This window comes from Notechis scutatus, chromosome Z (genome assembly GCF_049901735.1).
Source record: "Notechis scutatus isolate UNSWTSFEM ecotype Mainland chromosome Z, rNotScu1.2, whole genome shotgun sequence".
In the NCBI taxonomy this organism is placed as follows: Eukaryota; Metazoa; Chordata; class Lepidosauria; order Squamata; family Elapidae; genus Notechis; species Notechis scutatus.
The window spans coordinates 87,964,491-87,983,914 of record NC_142025.1 but is presented as its reverse complement, the minus strand read 5'-3'; the positions used below and the strand labels follow the sequence as shown (position 1 = coordinate 87,983,914).

At 35.7% G+C, this 19,424-nt stretch overlaps 1 protein-coding gene across 2 annotated transcripts in view; it reads left to right on the top strand.

The window, feature by feature from the left end:
- Positions 1-19,424, top strand: part of EFTUD2 (elongation factor Tu GTP binding domain containing 2) — a 36,839-nt gene that overhangs the window by 6,860 nt on the left and 10,555 nt on the right. For both annotated transcript variants that reach the window (XM_087946171.1, XM_087946170.1), the window contains exons 5-17: positions 1,445-1,520; positions 2,213-2,278; positions 3,742-3,777; positions 4,783-4,873; positions 6,814-6,896; positions 8,245-8,411; positions 8,803-8,927; positions 10,828-10,891; positions 12,343-12,433; positions 13,281-13,416; positions 14,886-15,013; positions 16,143-16,336; positions 17,004-17,115. In XM_087946171.1, coding sequence (XP_087802297.1) covers positions 1,445-1,520; positions 2,213-2,278; positions 3,742-3,777; positions 4,783-4,873; positions 6,814-6,896; positions 8,245-8,411; positions 8,803-8,927; positions 10,828-10,891; positions 12,343-12,433; positions 13,281-13,416; positions 14,886-15,013; positions 16,143-16,336; positions 17,004-17,115 — 1,369 coding nt within the window. The remainder of the gene's footprint in view (positions 1-1,444; positions 1,521-2,212; positions 2,279-3,741; positions 3,778-4,782; positions 4,874-6,813; positions 6,897-8,244; positions 8,412-8,802; positions 8,928-10,827; positions 10,892-12,342; positions 12,434-13,280; positions 13,417-14,885; positions 15,014-16,142; positions 16,337-17,003; positions 17,116-19,424) is intronic.

The following is a 19,424-nucleotide window of genomic DNA, read 5'->3' as shown; positions in this document are numbered from 1 at the left end:
CCCGGTTTATTTGCATTTTCAAAATAATTTTGTTTTGATAATTTAGTTTTTCGGGCCAGATCTTCCTGTACATTTATATTTATCTTATGTTTTACCAGACCTATTTCTTAATGTTTGAATTGTTCGGGTCCTTTTTGTCTACTTGTTTCCAAATCTTTCAGTTTGTCCCTCCATACGTTTTGTTGCTGTCTTTTTTCTTTGTTCTTTTTAATATTGTAAGCAATAGTTAGACCTCTCACATAGGCTTTGGTTGTATCCCAAAGATTCTGTAGGGAGGTATGTTCTCTTTTGTTTATTTTAAAAAATACGTTCAATTCTTTCTTTATCATTTTAATATATTCTTTATCTCTTAGTATGGTATTGTTAAATGTCCATCTTCCAATTTTTCTCTTTACTTTCCATTTAATTTGAATGGGATTATGGTCAGCCCATAAGTAGCTTATGACAAAGAACTGCTGAGTGGTAAATGAAAATGTATTATACTCATTTTCATTTACCACTCAGCAGTTCTTTGTCATAAGCTACCATATTTTTCGGACAATGAGATGCACCAGACTCTAAGATGCACCGAAGTTTAGAGGAGGAAAAAAAATAGTTTTTTGCCTCTACACATCCAGAAGCACTCTGCAGGCCAAAAACGGGCCTGTTTTTGGCCTCCCAAACCCTCTATGGGTCCCATTTTTGCCCTTCCTGGCGTCTAGAAGCACTCTGCAAGGCAATAATGGCCCCAGGACCCGTGGAGGCCTCCAGGCCCATTTTTGGCTTGCTGAGTGCTTCTGGACACCGGGGAAGGCAAAAACGGGACCCACAGAGGGTTTGGAAGGCCAAAAACAGGCATGTATTCGCTCTATAAGACACACAGACATTTCCACCCACTTTTTTGGGGGGGAAATGCATCTTGTAGTCCGAAAAATATAGTAATTATTTCCTATTTATCTCAGAACTTAGCTGCAGAAGTTACAATCAGCACTACAGTAATTTTTATTCCCTATTCTCTGTGTTTACAGCAAGAGGCCAGTAATGTGAAAGATGAGGAAATGCAGAATGTTATCAACATGAATTATAAGTTACAAATATTGGAGACAAATAAATTTCACTGAACTTTAATTTATATCGATATAGAAAATATACAGCTGCTCATCTTGTTCTCTTCCCATCTCAGTTCAATAAGTCAATAATCTTCTTGTGTACATTTTAATAAGATAACTTTTCCACTTTGTGAAGAGATTTTGGTAAAATATATCCTTATCACTCTGGTATTGGGAGATTCATTTAAGTTATTCAAACATAACTGCAAAGTATAGATTCTCAAAAACTGATAAGGCTGTAATGATTTCCATTTCTGGCAAGGATAAAGTGGGAGACCAATGCATCTGCAAGGAAATTTTCCTTGGCAGTGATCATCACTAACAGCTTTTTCCTCTCTTTGATCTCTTTCTCGTAGTTTTCTTGCAGATTTGATGGACAACTCAGAACTGATCCGGAATGTTACACTTTGTGGACACCTACACCATGGCAAGGCGAGCATCAATTAAAATTCATAGGGATGGCTTGTTTATTTAATAAATGAATAAATGTGATAATAAAGAATCTGTGAAATTATTCTAAACTTTATTAATCATAGAGTTAAATCTGGTGTCTCAAGTTTTAAATTAATTTTAACTGAATATGTTTTTGAATAATGTAATAAATATTTAATGGTGCTTTTCAAAACATTTTGAATATTTTGAACATTTTTTTAGTAAAAACAGGAACTATATACTAAGAAAAAGCTCCTTTTTATTAGTCAGATGGACCAATAAAGATTCTTCAAACTGGCCTCTTCTACTGTTGAACTTGATGGTCTAAATACCTCCTTCTATCTCTTATAATTCTAGGATTTAACATTAGTAGCATACACAGTATGTTTAAATAGAAAAATCTGAAGAGATTTTAATAGGTTTTAATGTATAATATACCTCTGAAATATGTGGAAAAGAGTATGTGTCTGTGAGAGAGAGAAACAGACAGAAAGTTGAAAATGATAGTCCCAATAACAACTTGACTTTTCTAACACCCCCCACTCCCATGTTATTTAGTTCTTATCTCAGAACATGAGCCATCTTTTTTCTAATTGTAAAAAGAGCTAAAAGAACCACATCTTTATATTTCTTAGACTGTGTATCTTAACTAATTTGTGCATTATTTCTTTTTTCTTTTCTAATGCCTTTAGACTTGTTTTGTGGATTGCCTGATCGAACAGACACATCCTGAGATCAGGAAGCGATACGACCAGGATGTAAGTTCCATAATGCTGTTTCATTTTTTAATGGGAAGTAGATATATGGTACTATAAGCATATAAAAGTGATTGGTCTTCCAATTACATAATCCATTATAATCCAGATAGTTTTCTTGGGATTTTTGTGCCAGGAGTCACAAGTTCAGGTTTATCCTCTGCCTTGAAATTCAATGGTCGTTTTGGTCCCTTCTCTCTCATACAGCAGAGGTTTAGAAGACTGTTAGAATGAGATAAAACATGAGCCACATATAAACTGTTTCAAGCTCTTGGAGGAAAAGCAGGGGGTTGGACTAGAACAGAGGTCCCCAACCTCTTGGATCTCAAGGACTCCAAATTCATAATTTTAAATCCCACAGACCATCAATATGAATTTTTTTAAAAAGATAAATACATTTGTAAAATAATGATGAGAACTTCAATTTTATTAATATGAAATGCACCTATTTAATATAACAAAATTATAAATGCTTATTTAATTATAACAAAATCATAAACTTCTCCCTGGCTTTGCTGTGCATTGCAGCTAAATCAGCCCCTTTCAAACTCGCCTCTCGAGCGCTTGCTAAAGCGATGCGGGAAACTTTGGCCAGGTTCCTCGAGAGCCGAAAGTGACTCAGGCTGCTTCTTTCCAGTATCCGGGAAGCACCCGAAGTCAGTCTTGTCTCTCGAGGAGCCCAGCCAAAGTTTCCCATACCACTTTAGTGAGTGCTCTTCAAGAGGTGAATTTGAAGGGAGCTGATTTAGCTGCAATGCATGGCAAATCTAGGGAGAAGTTTCCCGCACCGCTTTAGTGAACGCTTCTCGAGAGGCAAGAAAGCTTCGTAGAAGCCAAGAGGCAGGCCCGAAAGGCAGCTGAGCTCCCCCCACCCCAGGCAACTGTTGGGCTGAGTGGTGCGAGTCCGGGGAGGATTTCTCTCCCCCGCTGTTGTTCTTACTTTCCAGTTCCAGCTCGCATGGCTCGCACCACTCTACTCAAGATAAGGTTTGTGCTTGGCCCAAGTGTGGGAGCTAGCAGGTGGGCGGGGTGATGCGGGCGGCACAGCCTCGTGTTAACACTCAGCAAAGTAAAGCAAATTAATTGCTTCCATGGACCATATCAGGCCCAGGAACTGTAGTTTGAAGAGCCCTGATTTTTTTAGTGCAATATAAGAAATGCAAAAAATTTCTCATGGTTCACCAGAATTTTCTTGCGGATCACCAGTAGCCTGCGGCCTGCCAGTTGGAGACCTCTGGACTAAAAAACCTCCAAGATCCCTTCCAACTCATTCTATTCTATTCTAAATCTAAAGAATAATAATAAAAAAATAACAACAGAGGTAGCTGAGACTTATGTGGCTTATTAAAGATAGATTGGAAAAACAAATGTAAAGGAAGCAATATTCATTACTACTAAGATGTCTGGATAAAATTATTCTGCCTCAGTTAATCTAGTCTCATGATGCTATTTCTGTTTTTTCTCAGCTTTGCTATACAGACATTCTATTCACTGAGCAAGAGGTAAGTATATTTAGGTATACATACTGATTATGGCCTTTGGGGAGTTTTGTATCCACGATTCTTTTCATCTTGCATAGTGTCTTTAACTGTTTCATTATATTCCTACTATGTTTTGAGGTATTAAAAACTATATACCCAGACAACAGTAAGTTTTATTTCAATTCTGGCACATATAAAAAAAAGAGCCTGTTATCTCAGACAGGATGTCAGTTTTATTCAAAATTTCTTTTGTAATGACCTATCGGGTTATCCCTGTAACTTTAGAAAAACCCTTACTGCTGTTAAATCTTAAAACTTAATTTATGGAATAGGGAACAAGTAGGTCTCCAGTTGTTATTAGAATATAATTCCCAATAATCCTAGCTGGTATAGCTATGCAAACAAAGGCTGTTGGAAATTTTGCTTCAGCAATATTCTTCAAGTTCCCTATCCCAATCCACATTTAATATTTTTTTAATGTAAATATTGCATAAGGAAGCAGTTCCATTTATCTCAACAGAACCTCCTGATAATGAGTTCTACAAGTAAACATCTTCCTTTTCTCCCTTTCCATGTATACATGTTTTTCTCTTCTGCTTTCCATTTTTCCTTAAATTTAAAAATTTAAAATGTTTAGCTTTTCCAGGAAGGAAGATGCTATAATTCAACATTATTTTGATTGTTCTTTTCTTTACTTTTATGTTGGTTTTTCTTAGGAAAAGGGAACCTGATCTGACCTGGAATGGTTAAATATAAGGCAATTCTGAGAGTTTTGTTGTCATTCTTATCTGTAATACAAAATATAAAAGAAAGGTTCCAAGTTCTCATAATATTATCTACCTTGGTGCTCAAGGGTTTTCATGTTGTCAAATATTATACAACAGATATCTAATTTTATGTCCAGTGCCGTATTCCTAAAAATGTATAGAATTGTGCTGGTTCCTTCCATCTGTCCCAAATTTGTGATCCTCAGTTTCAGATTAAAGAGTTATTTTCACCCCTATCATGATCTTGTTTTTATTTCAGAGGGGTGTTGGGATTAAAAGCACCCCAGTGACCATTGTCCTCCCTGACACCAAGGGCAAATCATTTCTCTTCAATATCATGGATACACCTGGTAAGTTGAATCATCGAGACCTAGAAAACAGCATAAATTTGGCCTAATAAGTTTTTACCCTACTATATTTAAAAAGAGAATCTTAAAATGGTACATTTGTATAAGGCAAACGACAACCTCAATTTTTTATACTTAATGACATGCAGTTCTTGACATCTGCATCTCTTGAAGTTCTGTATTTATTTATTTAATTACTGGTTTCCTATCAGCCATGTTCAAACAAGTCTTAGTGGGCTATAGTGAATACAGTGAAATGACAATTGACATCTGTATAGAAAACACATAAATTACAATAAATAAATGAGTACAGTGTTATAAGTAGCTCAAGAAATTAAATTGACAAGATTGTGAAAATGTTTTCTGAAATAATTTGATTTTTAATTGTTTTCTAAAATTGATATTAAGAAGAAGGTGAGATCGATATCTAGTAGGAGGCCAGACCAAAGCAATTACAAAAATTGCTGTTACAAAAAAGTAGTGTTGTTAGTATTGGCATTCTTCACTGTTTCCTGCAAGATCTGCAAGGCTTGGCCGATACAATTGGGAGAAGGCAGTCCTGTAGATATACAGAGCTAGGGCATGCCTTAAATGTCTTTATAGGGCAATATCAGCATATTAATTTACACTCAGAAACATAATCAGTTGCAGAATTTGTGTTACAAAGCGCCAGTGTCAGGTATTTATAAGAATGCAGACTGTTGCCTGCTGAACCAGTTGCAGATTCCAAATTTTTTTCCAAGGGCAATCCCATGTAATGCACATTGCAGTACTTCAATCAGATAGTAATGACTAGATCCTCAAATGGGTTCACTGCTTTTGCACTATCCAAAGCCAGGTAAAGGCCTCCATAGCTATGGTCTCCAGCGGCTGTCCTAGTATAGGTAATAAGTCCAGGAGGCCCACCAAATGACGAATATCAGGAACAAAAGATCAGGACCAAACGTGAAGTTCCAATTAAACCTGTATTAAAAGTAATTTATTATTAGCCATGTCTATGCAGAAGACTACTCAACTAACATTAGTACTGCTATATTGTATTGCTATATAGAGATTCTAAGTTGATTCTTCTTTTGACTCCATCTCCTGCCAATCCTCCTCAAATGGACTTGATATTTCTAGGCTAGGGTAATGCCTACCCATCCAGAGATACATTGGCATTGAGAGAGAACCTCTTTATATAAACTAGTAAATCCAGCTAATTAAAGTTCAACTTTTAGTCCCCTCCAGATCCTTTAAGACTCCAAGCACTGGGACAGGACGTTGATAGTCTCCCATACCGCTTGGTGGCAATATAAAATTGGATGCCATCAACATATTGATGATACTTCATCAGGCTATTGGATGATGTCACTTAGTAGCTTCATATAGATGTTAAAATTTTAACATCTTTTAAAATTGATTTAGAACAAATGTTTGGATTTCACATGATCGTACAATGTGATAATTTTTCAGGCTTTCGGGCCAGCATAAAGAAAATGGTGCTAATACTTTGAGGCTTGCATTAATTTTAAGGATTGATTCCTTAAAATAGTGGCATTTTTTAAAGGCTAGTTTCTTTTTCCCTAAGCCAACTTAGGGATATTATTGGTTATATTCTATATTTTACTCATATTATATAAAGTCTGCAGGCATTCTATCACAGAGCTACAAATTTTCTTTCTACAAGTTCAAGCCGAGTCCTTTTCAAGATTTACTGATTCATGGAAACAAGAAATCCGGACACTGAAAATCAGCAAATACTTTTTAAGAATATTTTGATATCGGCAATATTCTCTATTGCCCCATTGGATGTAAAAAATGCCTTTGACTTGTAATGTTCAAATGCTTGAAGCACAATAGACTGATTTCTCATGTTCTAATTAATCTTAATTCCTAAGGGGAAAAATATACTGATTTGTCATTTTTTATTTGTGTTTTTTGTTTTTTTTTAATTCTTAAAGGTCATGTAAACTTCTCTGATGAGGTCACAGCAGGTCTTCGTATTTCTGATGGTGTGGTACTTTTTATTGATGCAGCTGAGGGGGTGAGTGTGTGTGTTCTCTTAGGCTGGTTTTTTTTTTTCCCCACTGGAAAAAGACTCAGTATTGCAGATAAACAAGTACAGGTAGTCTTCAACTTACAACCTCAATTGAGCCCATTGTTTTTGTTGCTAAGTAGGTCATTTGTTAAGTGAGTTTTGCCCCCATTTTGTTATCTTTTTTGCTGCAGTTGTTAAGTTAGTAACATGTTAAGTTAAGCGAATCTGGCTTTCTCGTTGATTTTGCTTGTCAGAAGGTCAGAAACATGATCACATGACCCTGGGACATTGTCATAAGTATGAATCAGATGTCAAGCACCTGAATTTTGATCACTGATCACATGACCATGGGAATGCTATAATGGTTGTAGATATGAAAAGTGGTCATAAGTCACTGTTTTCAATGATGTTGTAACTTTGAACTTTGATGTTGTAAATTAACTATTGTAAGTTGAGGACTACCTGTACACATATTGTCTAGACAGAAAGGAAGAATAGCGACCCCCCCCCCCAAATTCTGAAAGAAGGATGTTTCCAGCCTAAATACAAAATGAAAAAGAGGAGGAAAGTTATTGTTTCAAATATCTATTCAGATCAGGTAAAGAAATATGTTACGTTCACAGTTCCCAAACTGTATCACAGTGCACTGGGCACTGCAGTGAACTCATAAGATGCCACAGGATTGTAAACCTTCAGCTTGACATGTAGTAGTTCACAATTTTGACCTAAGGCACTATGAAAAAATGACTAAGACACTAAGAGAGCCCTGATGCAAGAAATGCTGGAAACATTTATGTTATTAAATTTTACATGGAATTTTTTAAGCAATCTGGCATTTGAGCCTCAATATGGTTTCTACAATCTTCATTATCACAATTTCAAGGAAAGACTACAGACTACATGTGTCTTTCTCCTCTTCCTTTTGAGTCATTTGAATTGATGGCTCAATCTGTTAAGCATGAGGTTTTACCCAATGGTAAAGATTGTCCAGTGCAGAAATAGAAAAGGTTATGCAAATAGCTTTTTAGGTGTTTTTTTTTTTTTTGTAATGGCATCCTTTCTGACTTTTTTCTCTATGTTTGCATAGGCTTAGGTGTCAGTACTATAAAATGAGCACTACAATTAACACCTAGTTGACATTTTATGTGATATAGAGATTTATTTTGTGAAAAGGCACTTTTGCAATAAACATTTTTATTTTAATATTTATATTAGTTTGATATATGCATAGATCAATCAGGCAAGCTTATAGTTGAGCATACTTGTTTTGTAAGCTGCTCCTCCACCAGATAGGGTTCACTGTTTTATTCTGCAAGCCCTACCTGATGCCCTTACCAATTATGTCTTCCTTTAGGTCATGCTAAACACTGAGCGGTTAATCAAGCATGCAGTACAGGAAAGATTGGCAGTGACAGTGTGTATTAACAAAATTGACCGACTGATATTAGAACTGAAGCTGCCACCTACTGATGCCTATTATAAGTTGCGGCACATAGTAGATGAAGTCAACGGCTTAATCAGGTATAAAAATGAGACTGCTTATAATAGATACACTTGAATTCCACTGCCTCAACATTTAATACAGCTATCAATTCAGAATATCAGACTTCCTTAAACATCAATTTTTTAAAATGTTGAATTTAGGAAGATTCTATTTTAAAATATTTGGGAGTTTTTTTTTTTGACAAAATGATTTTGAAATTACACCTAGAATGTAATTTATCTTATGCTCATTATTGCTATAAACATGCTTTTACATCTCAAATTCATTGAATAAAAATTTTAGTTAGCAATTTGATATTAATTCAAAACAAAATGCTTTTGGCAAAAGCTTTAGTGGATTCATATTTATCTTGTGAACTTACTGTTTCTCTTGATGAAGTTGTTTGATACTATATTTTCTTGTTTTCAGCATGTATTCCACAGATGAGAACCTGATCCTTTCACCTCTTTTGGGCAATGTTTGTTTTGCCAGCTCTCAGTATAGCATTTGTTTCACACTGGGTTCCTTTGCCAAGATATACGCTGACATGTATGGTAAGTGTTGTACAAAATAACAATGTCAACTATGTTAAGACATCCTCTTATCTAAAAGGCTAATCCAACTGCAAAATCCAGATGTTCTTCATGCAAATGTTAGTTTGTTATATTTTATTTTTTTAGTGCTGATGTATAGATTTCTATATGCATTTAGATTTACCAATTGCAAATGTTACATGACACTGCCAGCAGTAGAAGCATTCCACTGATAATAGATAATAGAGCTGTATAATAGATACACTTGAATTCCACTGCCTCAATACAGCTATCAATTCGGAATATCAGACTTCCTTAAACATCAAATTTTAATAGATAATAGAGCTGTGAAAGTAGTAGAAATAGGAATCTGGTTTGCCTGTTGTTCCAATCATAATTCCTAAGGAAAACTTCACTTAAATTAATAAATGATCCTTGTATACTTTTTCATAGTCATAAAGTTTAGCACATGTAGATTTTAAAGTTTGTGGCCTACTATGTTCTTCATAATGATGCTCCCTGAGAAATGGTGTTGATATTCTGTTCATCGCTTAGTGAGCAATGTGTTCTCAGAGGTTCATCTCTCTCTACTAAAATTTAGTAGGGGATCTTGATTTTGTTCAGAATCTTTTAACTAGCTGTCCATCTATCCATCTTTTAAAATAAAATGTTCCAAAAGCTGCTGAGCAAAGATTTAGGAGATCTTTCAAACTGGAGTTCAGTTGATTACAAGATAATAGAATATTAAAATTTCCCAATTGACTTTTGAAGTATTTTCCTTTCCAGATTTTCTTTATTATCTTTTCTTCCCATAACTCTATTCATCCCATGAAAGAACACCTAAGAGTTAAATAATTATTATTGAATAAGAACTTATATCTTGCCTCTGCCATAAGCTCATTTAAGTATTCTTGTAAGAAATTTACCCATTACACATTCATGATATATATTTACATGATATGTGCACATATAAATACAAGCTCTTGTGCCCTTCTGATCTTCTGCAGCTATGTATATTGGTCCCTTGCATTGTCACACTCTTCTCTATTTTTTTCTTATTTATTAGATCATTTTAGCATCCTCTCAGTTTATTCAATGTCTGTGGAGATTCTCAGTCATTCAGGTCATGGTTGTTCCAAAGGTGTTTTTTTTTCAAGAAGCAACTGGATTTCCTGGTGGTTTTTTTTTAAAAAAAAAACATTTTGCTTCTCATCCAAGAAGCTTCTTTAGCTCTGACTGGTTGGTGGGGAATGGAAGGATTTATACTCCTTGCAGACAGCTGGTTATTTGCATCCTTTTAGCAAATTGTTACGGTCACCTGGAGGTTTATCTGTCATCAGGATCACCTGAGTGGTTGCAAATGGTCTCAGTGGTCTTGAAGGACTGGTCACTTGCTATCCAGACAACACACCCAATTTTCACAATCTCCCACTTCTGATCAGTAAGCAGCCTTATATTTGGAGTTATAACACATGTGTGCTATATTCAGCTTCAGTTAGTAATACTGTATCTCAAGCTGTGATGGGCAGAGAAGGGCCACTAGTAAAAAGGATTTGAATGGGATGTTTAAAATACAGACAGCACACAAGCTTCTAATCCCAGGTTGCTTCCTTCATTAAGATCAGAAGAGCAAAATATGGTCTTGTGTAACATGCATCGTGAAGGGTTGCAACTTTTTGTATATTGCCCAATTGCTTACTGTGGGGAAAATTTCAAGATAGATATTAAAGAAGAATTTGGATTCTATAATGTCCTCAGGATTTTCCTCCTCAAGCAACAGCACTTCCATTTTCATTGCAGCTCCTTGTTAAGTTCTGCTTCGTTTTCTCATTACATTAGAGTGGAACATAGAAAAAACTACTTGGAAATTGGCAGGTTGTTAGAACTGAAATGAGATTTGAATTCTTTCTGCTTGTTGCAGGAGACATCAATTACCAGGAGTTTGCTAAGCGATTGTGGGGAGATATCTATTTCAACCCCAAGACGTAAGGAGAAACTATTTTATTATCTATTGATTTTATTAGATTTATATGTCCCCAATCAACAATATTAAAAATTTAAAAAAAAAACATATATAACAAAAGATAAAACACAGAAGCTCATTTTTTTTAAAAAAATTGATCAACACAACCAAGAAATGGGTTCTGTTTACAAAGCTGTGGCCCCAGACTTGAGTGCAAAACCACATCTTCAAAGCCAATGGGGACAGGAACAGTTGGCGGGGGGGTAGGATGACACTCCAGAGGCTGGGTGCTATAGCAAAAAGGGCTCTTTTCTGGATCAACACTCCTTAGTGGACATGATTGAGTGTATTTCTTCTGATAAGATTGAATTGGAGAATAAAATGGGGGCATTGTTGAGTTTTGCTTTCCAGTTGCTTTAAGACATGGCTAGAATGTTCCTAGGCATATTGGTACAACACCAAAAGGTAGAAACAATTGGCAAGAGATAGTTCGTTGTATTTTTACTGACATGGCGAGTAAATAAGGTGGATGGATATCTTGGTCTGTGAGAGGGGAGCAAGGGATTTTCTCTTCTGTGAATGCAATCCATGAAGAATTGGGGTGGAATATGAATAGAATAGAATAAAACTGAATTGAATTCTTTATTGGCCAAGTGTGAACGGGCACAAGGAATTTATCTCTGATGCATAAGTTTACGGTGTACCTATAGACATAAAGTCATAGGTCATAATCATAGTTACAATTATTAATCATAAGTTACAAAACAATAAATCGCAAGAAACCAATAAGAGGAGATAATGGGAAAGATGAGAGAAGATGATAAATGAGACAGTGCTGTGGGAATTAAATTTTCAGCAGAGTGAAAAATTGCCAAAAAATTTGGCATGCAATGCTCTAGTGGCATCCTGAGAGGAGAAGTTGAAATAGGTCAAAGATGTGAGGGGTCTGTAGATATTTTCTCAACCCTCTTTCTGGTTCATGCAGTATACAGATCCTTAATAGTATTCAGGCTGGTTGCAATTGTTTTTTTCTGCAGTCATAACTATCCGTTGATGTCTGTACCTGTCCTGTTTGGTTGCTGTGGCAAACCAGACAGTTATTGAAGAATATATATGAATAAAATGCATTTCTTATTATTCTGACAAGCAAATCAAATTGCTTTCTCAGTTATTCAGAACCTGAGTCGTTTCAGGAGAGATTTTGATAGCTGTGGTTGCATTCCACCTGGCATCTAATCTCCAATTTCACTCATCTGATGTTCAAGAGCAATGCATGAGGGATGGGAATGAAATTGTAACTATTACTCTGATTGGTTGGAGAAATAAAAGTATGGTTGGGGAACATTTTTGAGTTTTGTTTTCCAGTTACTTTGATACACAGCTACAATGTTTAATAAGGATCTTGGTGCAACACTAGAATAGGATTTTTAAGTGTCTTACATGTTCAGTTATGTATACTTTTGTATGTTCTAGGAGAAAATTCACTAAAAAAGCGCCAACAAGTAGTTCCCAGCGAAGCTTTGTGGAATTTATTCTTGAGCCTCTTTATAAAATACTGGCCCAGGTATGTTTTTAACTCTGCAAAATGTATTCATGTTTTTCTTTGGGAATATTTTGAATGTAAGCTATTTTTACAATATGAGAGTCATGTCATTTCAAGAAGAAAGATGAGCAGAAAAGAAACTTGTCCTTCATTTCCAAGAATAAAACATTTGGGGTATTTGCCTCAAGCAGTTATATACTTTACTTCGCTACATGTATTTAAGCAACAATATGACAGCCATCTGTCAGCAGTTGTCTGTTTATATCTAGAGAGTAGACTTCTAAAATCTCTTTTGAGTTCTGGGATTCTTTATCTGACATCTGTTCGCATAAACTTCAGAAAATAAAATGTTTTTCTTCCTTAGTTCAAAAACTAATATTGCTTCCTATGGTGAGAGATAAACTAGTGAATTAAAACAGTTCAGAAAGAGATATGCAAAGCTTTTTAACAGAACAAACAGTTAATTGTTCTATAATAGCAGAAAAGACAACCTACAATGTAGCAAACAAATCTGGGAGGTTCAATGCCAGTTTTTCAAAATTTGTCCAGGGTTTATTTGCTTGGGCTTTACTTATGAATTAAAAAGGAATTATCTAAACATTAAGTGGTGTAACCAGGTACAGCTTAGAGGACTATTTATAAATTATCATCTCTAAATTAATAGGTTTGCTGAAAAAAACAGAATCCCTTCAGTCTATAATTGTTTATTGGTCCTTGGCTTAGAAAGCAAAGTGACAGAAATAGGAAGGGGGGAAGCATTGTATTGTGTGGATTGTACTTGTCAGTGTAAATCACATAGTCACTTCCAATGAATATAATCTTCACTACTTGCATCTTTCATTTATTGTCCTACATCCATTTTGTACAGGTAGTTGGAGATGTAGATACCACTTTGCCTCGAACTTTGGATGAATTGGGAATCCACCTGACCAAGGAAGAGTTGAAATTAAACATCCGCCCCCTCTTGAGGCTTGTGTGCAAGAAATTTTTTGGAGAATTCACAGGTAAAAATAATTATACTTTTCCTAACTCCCTAAATCTTCTCAAACTAAGGATAGCTAAACATGTGTAGCATAACTAATTGACAGAGAGCATCCTTCATTTGAGACAATCTAACATAAAATTCTATGAATGAAAGCTCAAAGTAACAGGATAAAGAGAAATGAAACAAGTCTTGTTTTACTGCAAAGATGTTCCTAAGTAAGCTACTTTATTTTTTCTGGGGAAAGAAGGGCAACTTGTTTTGGATGTAAGCCTATCCCTGATGGTACACAATGTTTTTAGCTCATTAAGTGCATTTGGACCAATCACTTTCCCTCAGCCTAATCTCAAGAGTTATTAGGATAACATGAATTTGACTACATAAACCTGAACTTTTTTTTTAAAAAAAAATGGCAGCATTAAAGTATTATAAAATTTAAGTGTATTATCCTGGATGTGTCAGGTGTGTTCTCTGCTCATTACCGTACCCTTTATAGATTAAAAGAATTGTTATTAAAGTGGGCCTCATTGTAATAACATTATGCTTATATTATGCTTATGTTTGTTTATATATTAGGAGATTTATTAGGCTCTTTTCAGTATACAATGGTTTTCAAAATATTTTAAAAGACTAAAAATAACACACAAATTAGAACATTAAAAGCAACCATACAAGTGCTAAAATTCTAATCACTAAAGAGTGATTAACCTAACATGGAGTGCAGTGAAAAACTATTCCATTGTTTCTTTAAAGTTGAAATTCTATACATACAGTATATTGCTGCAGTGTTATTTCTCTTGTATATATTGAATTCTCTGTATTTCTATTTTAGCGGGCTACCTTAATTTTTGATTTCTTTAAATATGAATATTGATTTATTTCTTCTGTTTAGAATGTTTATGATATTTATGATTCATTAAAATGCAACACTACAACAGATAAAATATTTTAATTTTAAAATCATTCACAAGAGACAATGCCCAGGTGAACACAAACAATTTAGTTTTACTTTGGAAAGATTGTCAGATGCCAAAAATTCACTCAGCTGTACAAAATAGTATTTCATCATTGGGAAAGGATAAAAGTATTCACTGTAAGGAAGGTTTTTTCTAATCAAAGAATCTGAAGATGAATTTTATTAGAAAATCATACAGGGAACGTACTGGCATGAAATGAGATGTATCCTCAGTTATATATATCTTAGATAATTTTAGAATTTTATACCTACACTCCAGCTCTTCCTAAACATCTTTCTAAACTGATACCTTCCATGTTTCTACAATATAATTTCAGCCTAAATAAAGAAAAGGATTAGGTTGCTGTTCTAGAACAGATGCTACTGCTTAAAAGAAAATAATACAATTAAAAGTAGCAGGTATTCTGGACATGAAAGAGACTATAATGCAATGGAAAGTTAGAAAGAGGCAGAAACTTCCATCTCTGTCTTTCCTAAACGAAGATGTGTTGCTTTTTCATTTACCTTTGTTGTAGGTTTTGTGGATATGTGTGTGCAACACATCCCCTCCCCCAAAATAGGGGCAAAGACCAAGATTGAGCATACTTACACAGGCGGCGTTGACTCTGACCTAGGAGAGGCCATGAGTGAATGTGATCCTGATGTAAGAGTTTTATTTATTCTTCCTTTGTTTGTATTTGGCATCAGTCTGGTTTGTGCAGTTGTGCTTCAGTAGCATTTTATTTAATGGTATTTTACTATATGTTATTATTACTAAAGAAAAAAGAAAAAAATGTAGAAATAACACAAGAAAAGGGAAGCAGATATTAAACTGGATCATTGCCTTTCTCAAACAAATATGTAAGTTGCTTGTTTCACTTTAGCAGTTTTTTATTCCATTGCAAATTATGTAAAATATTTGCGGTTAGATTTGCATTGCTGAATCTCACTGACAAAATATCCTTTAATTCATTGCTCTTTAAAGTATAGTGTGTTTAACTGTATGTGTGCTGCACGTACAATTTGGAAATCAGTTTTTCAAGAGATGTGTGCAAAAATTGTTTTAAGCTTTGTAAGTGCTGAAAATTATCAGACAGCATTTTCTACCTCATCCTTTTGCTGATGGATCAGAGGAGTAAGGGACCAGAGATGGCTGACTTACGGCAGTACATTTTAAATGCCTTAGCTTCAGTTCTAGCATGTTATTTCTCTCAGAAACATGGAGTCTGTGTAAAAACTATGTAGGGCAGCAAATTTTAGTCACATGCTTTTTCTAGTGATGAATAAAGAGAATCAGGATATACAGGTAGTTGAAGAATGAATGAGACTATGCTTTGCTAGGAATGATGAAAGCTAACCATCCGCAACAGGCATATGCCCAACGATCCTTTTTAGAATCCACCCTGAAGAAAAGTACAACTGTTGCAAGACACAAATATATTTATATTTGAAAAACAAAGCATAATCCCAACTTCAATGTATGTCTCATTTTGTGTATTACTGGGGCATTCCCACCAGACTTACAGGATTTCTAGACTTCTTTCATAAATCCTATGATGGTTCCTTCAATTCAGAATACTGCAATCCCATAAGATAAGTACACTATTAAAGTGATACCAGCCTTAATAATGAGCATTGGCCATTCAAAATTTATCAGATGCTGCCTTGGGATTCAGTAAACCAGAATGTCACTATGACTGCTGGTTTTAAGATTTGTATAATTATTATTGTGATGATAATATTTAAAGAAATTAAAAGGTGGCTTTTATCAAAAATAAAAATTCTTTTGAAAGGGTCCACTTATGTGCCATACCACGAAAATGTATAGTACAGACGATGGAGTCCAATTCCATGCATTTGGCAGGGTATTAAGTGGGACCATCCATGCAGAGCAACCTGTCAAGGTCCTTGGAGAAAACTACACTCTAGAAGATGAAGAAGATTCACAGATTTGCACTGTGGGACGTCTTTGGATCTCTGTAGCAAGGTAGATGATTCTTAGAAATGTTTTTTCCCCTTATTTATTTGTATCCCACATTGGAATTTATTATATTTTTACTATGCACTAGTAAACTGACCACAGTCACTTAGATGAGAAGGGGGATGATTAGATGGATGGATGGATGGATGATAGATAATTATATCAAGCTTTCTAATGGTGACTGACGATTTGAGTGAGTTTATAATGTATTTGATTAATCCAGGCCTACTGCTGAACATCCTTCTTAAGGGTGTTTTTTCTTTCAGCCAATTGAATCTTTTCACTTCTTAAAAGGAGAAAATTGCTTTGAATGAAAGTTTGGTTATATTTTTCAGGGTGTTACCTGACGTAGCTTTAGATGCTCTTCAGTAATACTTATTATATTCAGGGTTTTTCCCCTCTTGAATAATAGGGGATGTTCACCAGCTTTTTCCTGAATGTTCTGGGGGCCTGATGTGGAGGACCAAGAATGATACTGTTATCAATGATACTCCTGTTAGACAATCTATTTTTTAAATATTTCACATGCAGGGTTTTTTAAGTCACATAATTTGTATAATGATCTCTTTAGCCCTTTTAAGAGAGTTTGGAATTTCGGGTTAAAGAAAGTTTATATCCGTTTAACCATGAATCAGTGAATACTGGAAATGCATTAACCAATGTCTTCTTTCAGGTACCATATAGAAGTTAATAGAGTGCCAGCTGGTAACTGGGTGCTTATTGAGGGGGTGGACCAGCCTATCGTGAAGACAGCCACTGTCACTGAGCCCAGGGGCAATGAAGAGGTATCAAAGTTAATATAAAGTTGTTCTCATAGATAGTAAGAAAAACAGTGTTCCTGATATTCATATGCCTGTCCCTTCATCCTGACTATTTTTAGCTTAATGTAACAAACTATCAACTTTGGTGTGCATTTTGTATATTAAGCAAAGCAAGGTATTTGTAAATAATTTGGTTATCTGGTTCAGATATAACCGGAATAAAATATAGTGTGTTTTTCTGTCTTTTGAAATAGTAAATTAGCACTCCCTAATATTTTTTATTAGCTCCACGGTAATTTCCAATTTCCTTCAGCTATAATTGACTGCAATGTTTACTACCTTTCATTCTGGTATCAAAGCTTTCCCCTCTTGGAAAAGCTGTTTATAGAGAGCATAGGTTAAAAAAAAAAACCTACAGTATTTTAAATGGAAGACTGAACCATGAGATGAAATTTCTCAAAGAACTGTTCTAGAAATGTTGAAGCAATGAGGGAAGAAATTTTTTTCCAAGCCTATAGTTTGTAGTCTTGGCTCCTTAGCCAAGTTCTTAGATTTGTTAAGGTGTCTATGGTACTGCATTTATCTTCAGCTCTAGGAACAACGTTAGTCTGGTAATTGCTCTTCCAAGTCTTTATTGTACTCAGAATTAAAAACTTTGACTATCTCATTATGATGAATCAATTTCACATTCTGTGACCACCAGCCTAGAATCAAGCATTTTGTCTTAGCAGATTAATGGTTTCTCCTCATTGTTTATATTCATGCTATCCTGGAAATTTTTGTAGCTGCTAGATCTCAGGACTCCTTCTGGCAGGAACCTTATGGCAGGAACCTCTCAGTTACCATTTTTATAACTACACAGCAGTCTGCTATTTTAGCTGCAAATAAATAATTGATTTTACTGCTACAGGCTTCAAAATTAATAATAAGCTTGCTGAATAAGCTTGGTCATGCATACTGATTAAATGTTTTCTGATACCAAAAAGCTTAGTTTCTAATTCCAGCCTGTTCTACAGGTGAAACTCGAAAAATTAGAATATTGTGCAAAAGTTCATTTATTTCAGTAATGCAACTTAAAAGGTGAACCTAATATATGAGATAGACTCATTACATGCAGAGCAAGATAGTTCAAGCCGTGATTTGTCATAATTGAGATGATTATGGATTACAGCTCATGAAAACCCCAAATCCATAATCTCAGAAAATTAGAATATTGTGAAAAGGTTCAATATTCTGGGCTCAAAGTGTCCCATTCTAATCAGCTAATTAAGCCATAACACCTGCAAAGGGTTCCTGAGCCTTTAAATGGTCTCTCAGTCTGGTTCAGTAGGAAGCAAAATAATGGGAAAGACTGCTGACCTGACTATTGTGCAGAAAACCATCATTGACACCCTCCATAAGGAGGGAAAGCCTCAAAAGGTAATTGCAAAAGAAGTTGGATGTTCCCAAAGTGCTGTATCAAAGCACATTAATAGAAAGTTATGTGGAAGGGAAAAGTGTGGAAGAAAAAGGTTTACAAGCAGCAGGGATGACCGCAGCCTGGAGAGGATTGTCAGGAAAAGGCCATTCAAAAGTGTTGGGGACTTTCACAAGGAGTGGACTGAGGCTGGAGTCAGTGCATCAAGAGCCACCACACACAGACGGATCCTGGATATGGGCTTCAAATGTTGTATTCCTCTTGTCAAGCCGCCCCTGAACAACAAACAACATCAGGCTAAAGAAAAACAGACCTGGTCTGTTGCTCAGTGGTCCAAAGCCCTCTTGTCTGATGAGAGCAACTTTTGCATCTCATTTGGAAACCAAGGACCCAGAGTCTGGAGGAAGAATCGAGAGGCACACACTGCAAGATGCTTGAAATCCAGTGTGAAGTTTCCACAGTCTGTGTTGATTGGGGGAGCCATGTCATCTGCTGGTGTGTTGGTCCACTATGCTTCATTAAGTCCAGGGTAAACGCAGCTGTCTACCAGGAGATTTTGGAGCACTTCATGCTTCCTTCCACAGACGAGCTTTATGGGGATGCTGACTTCATTTTCCAGCAGGACTTGGCATCTGCCCACACTGCCAAAAGACCAAAACCTGGTTCAATGATCGTGAGATTACTGTGCTTGATTGGCCAGCAAACTCGCCTGACCTGAACCCCATAGAGAATCTATGGGGCATTGCCAAGAGAAAGATGAGAGACATGAGACCAAACAATGCAGAAGAGCTGAAGGCCGCTATTGAAGTATCCTGGTCTTCCATAACACCTCAGCAGTGCCACAGGCTGATAGCTTCCATGCCACGCTGCATTGAGGCAGTATTTGCTGCAAAAGGGGCCCAAACCAATATGTACA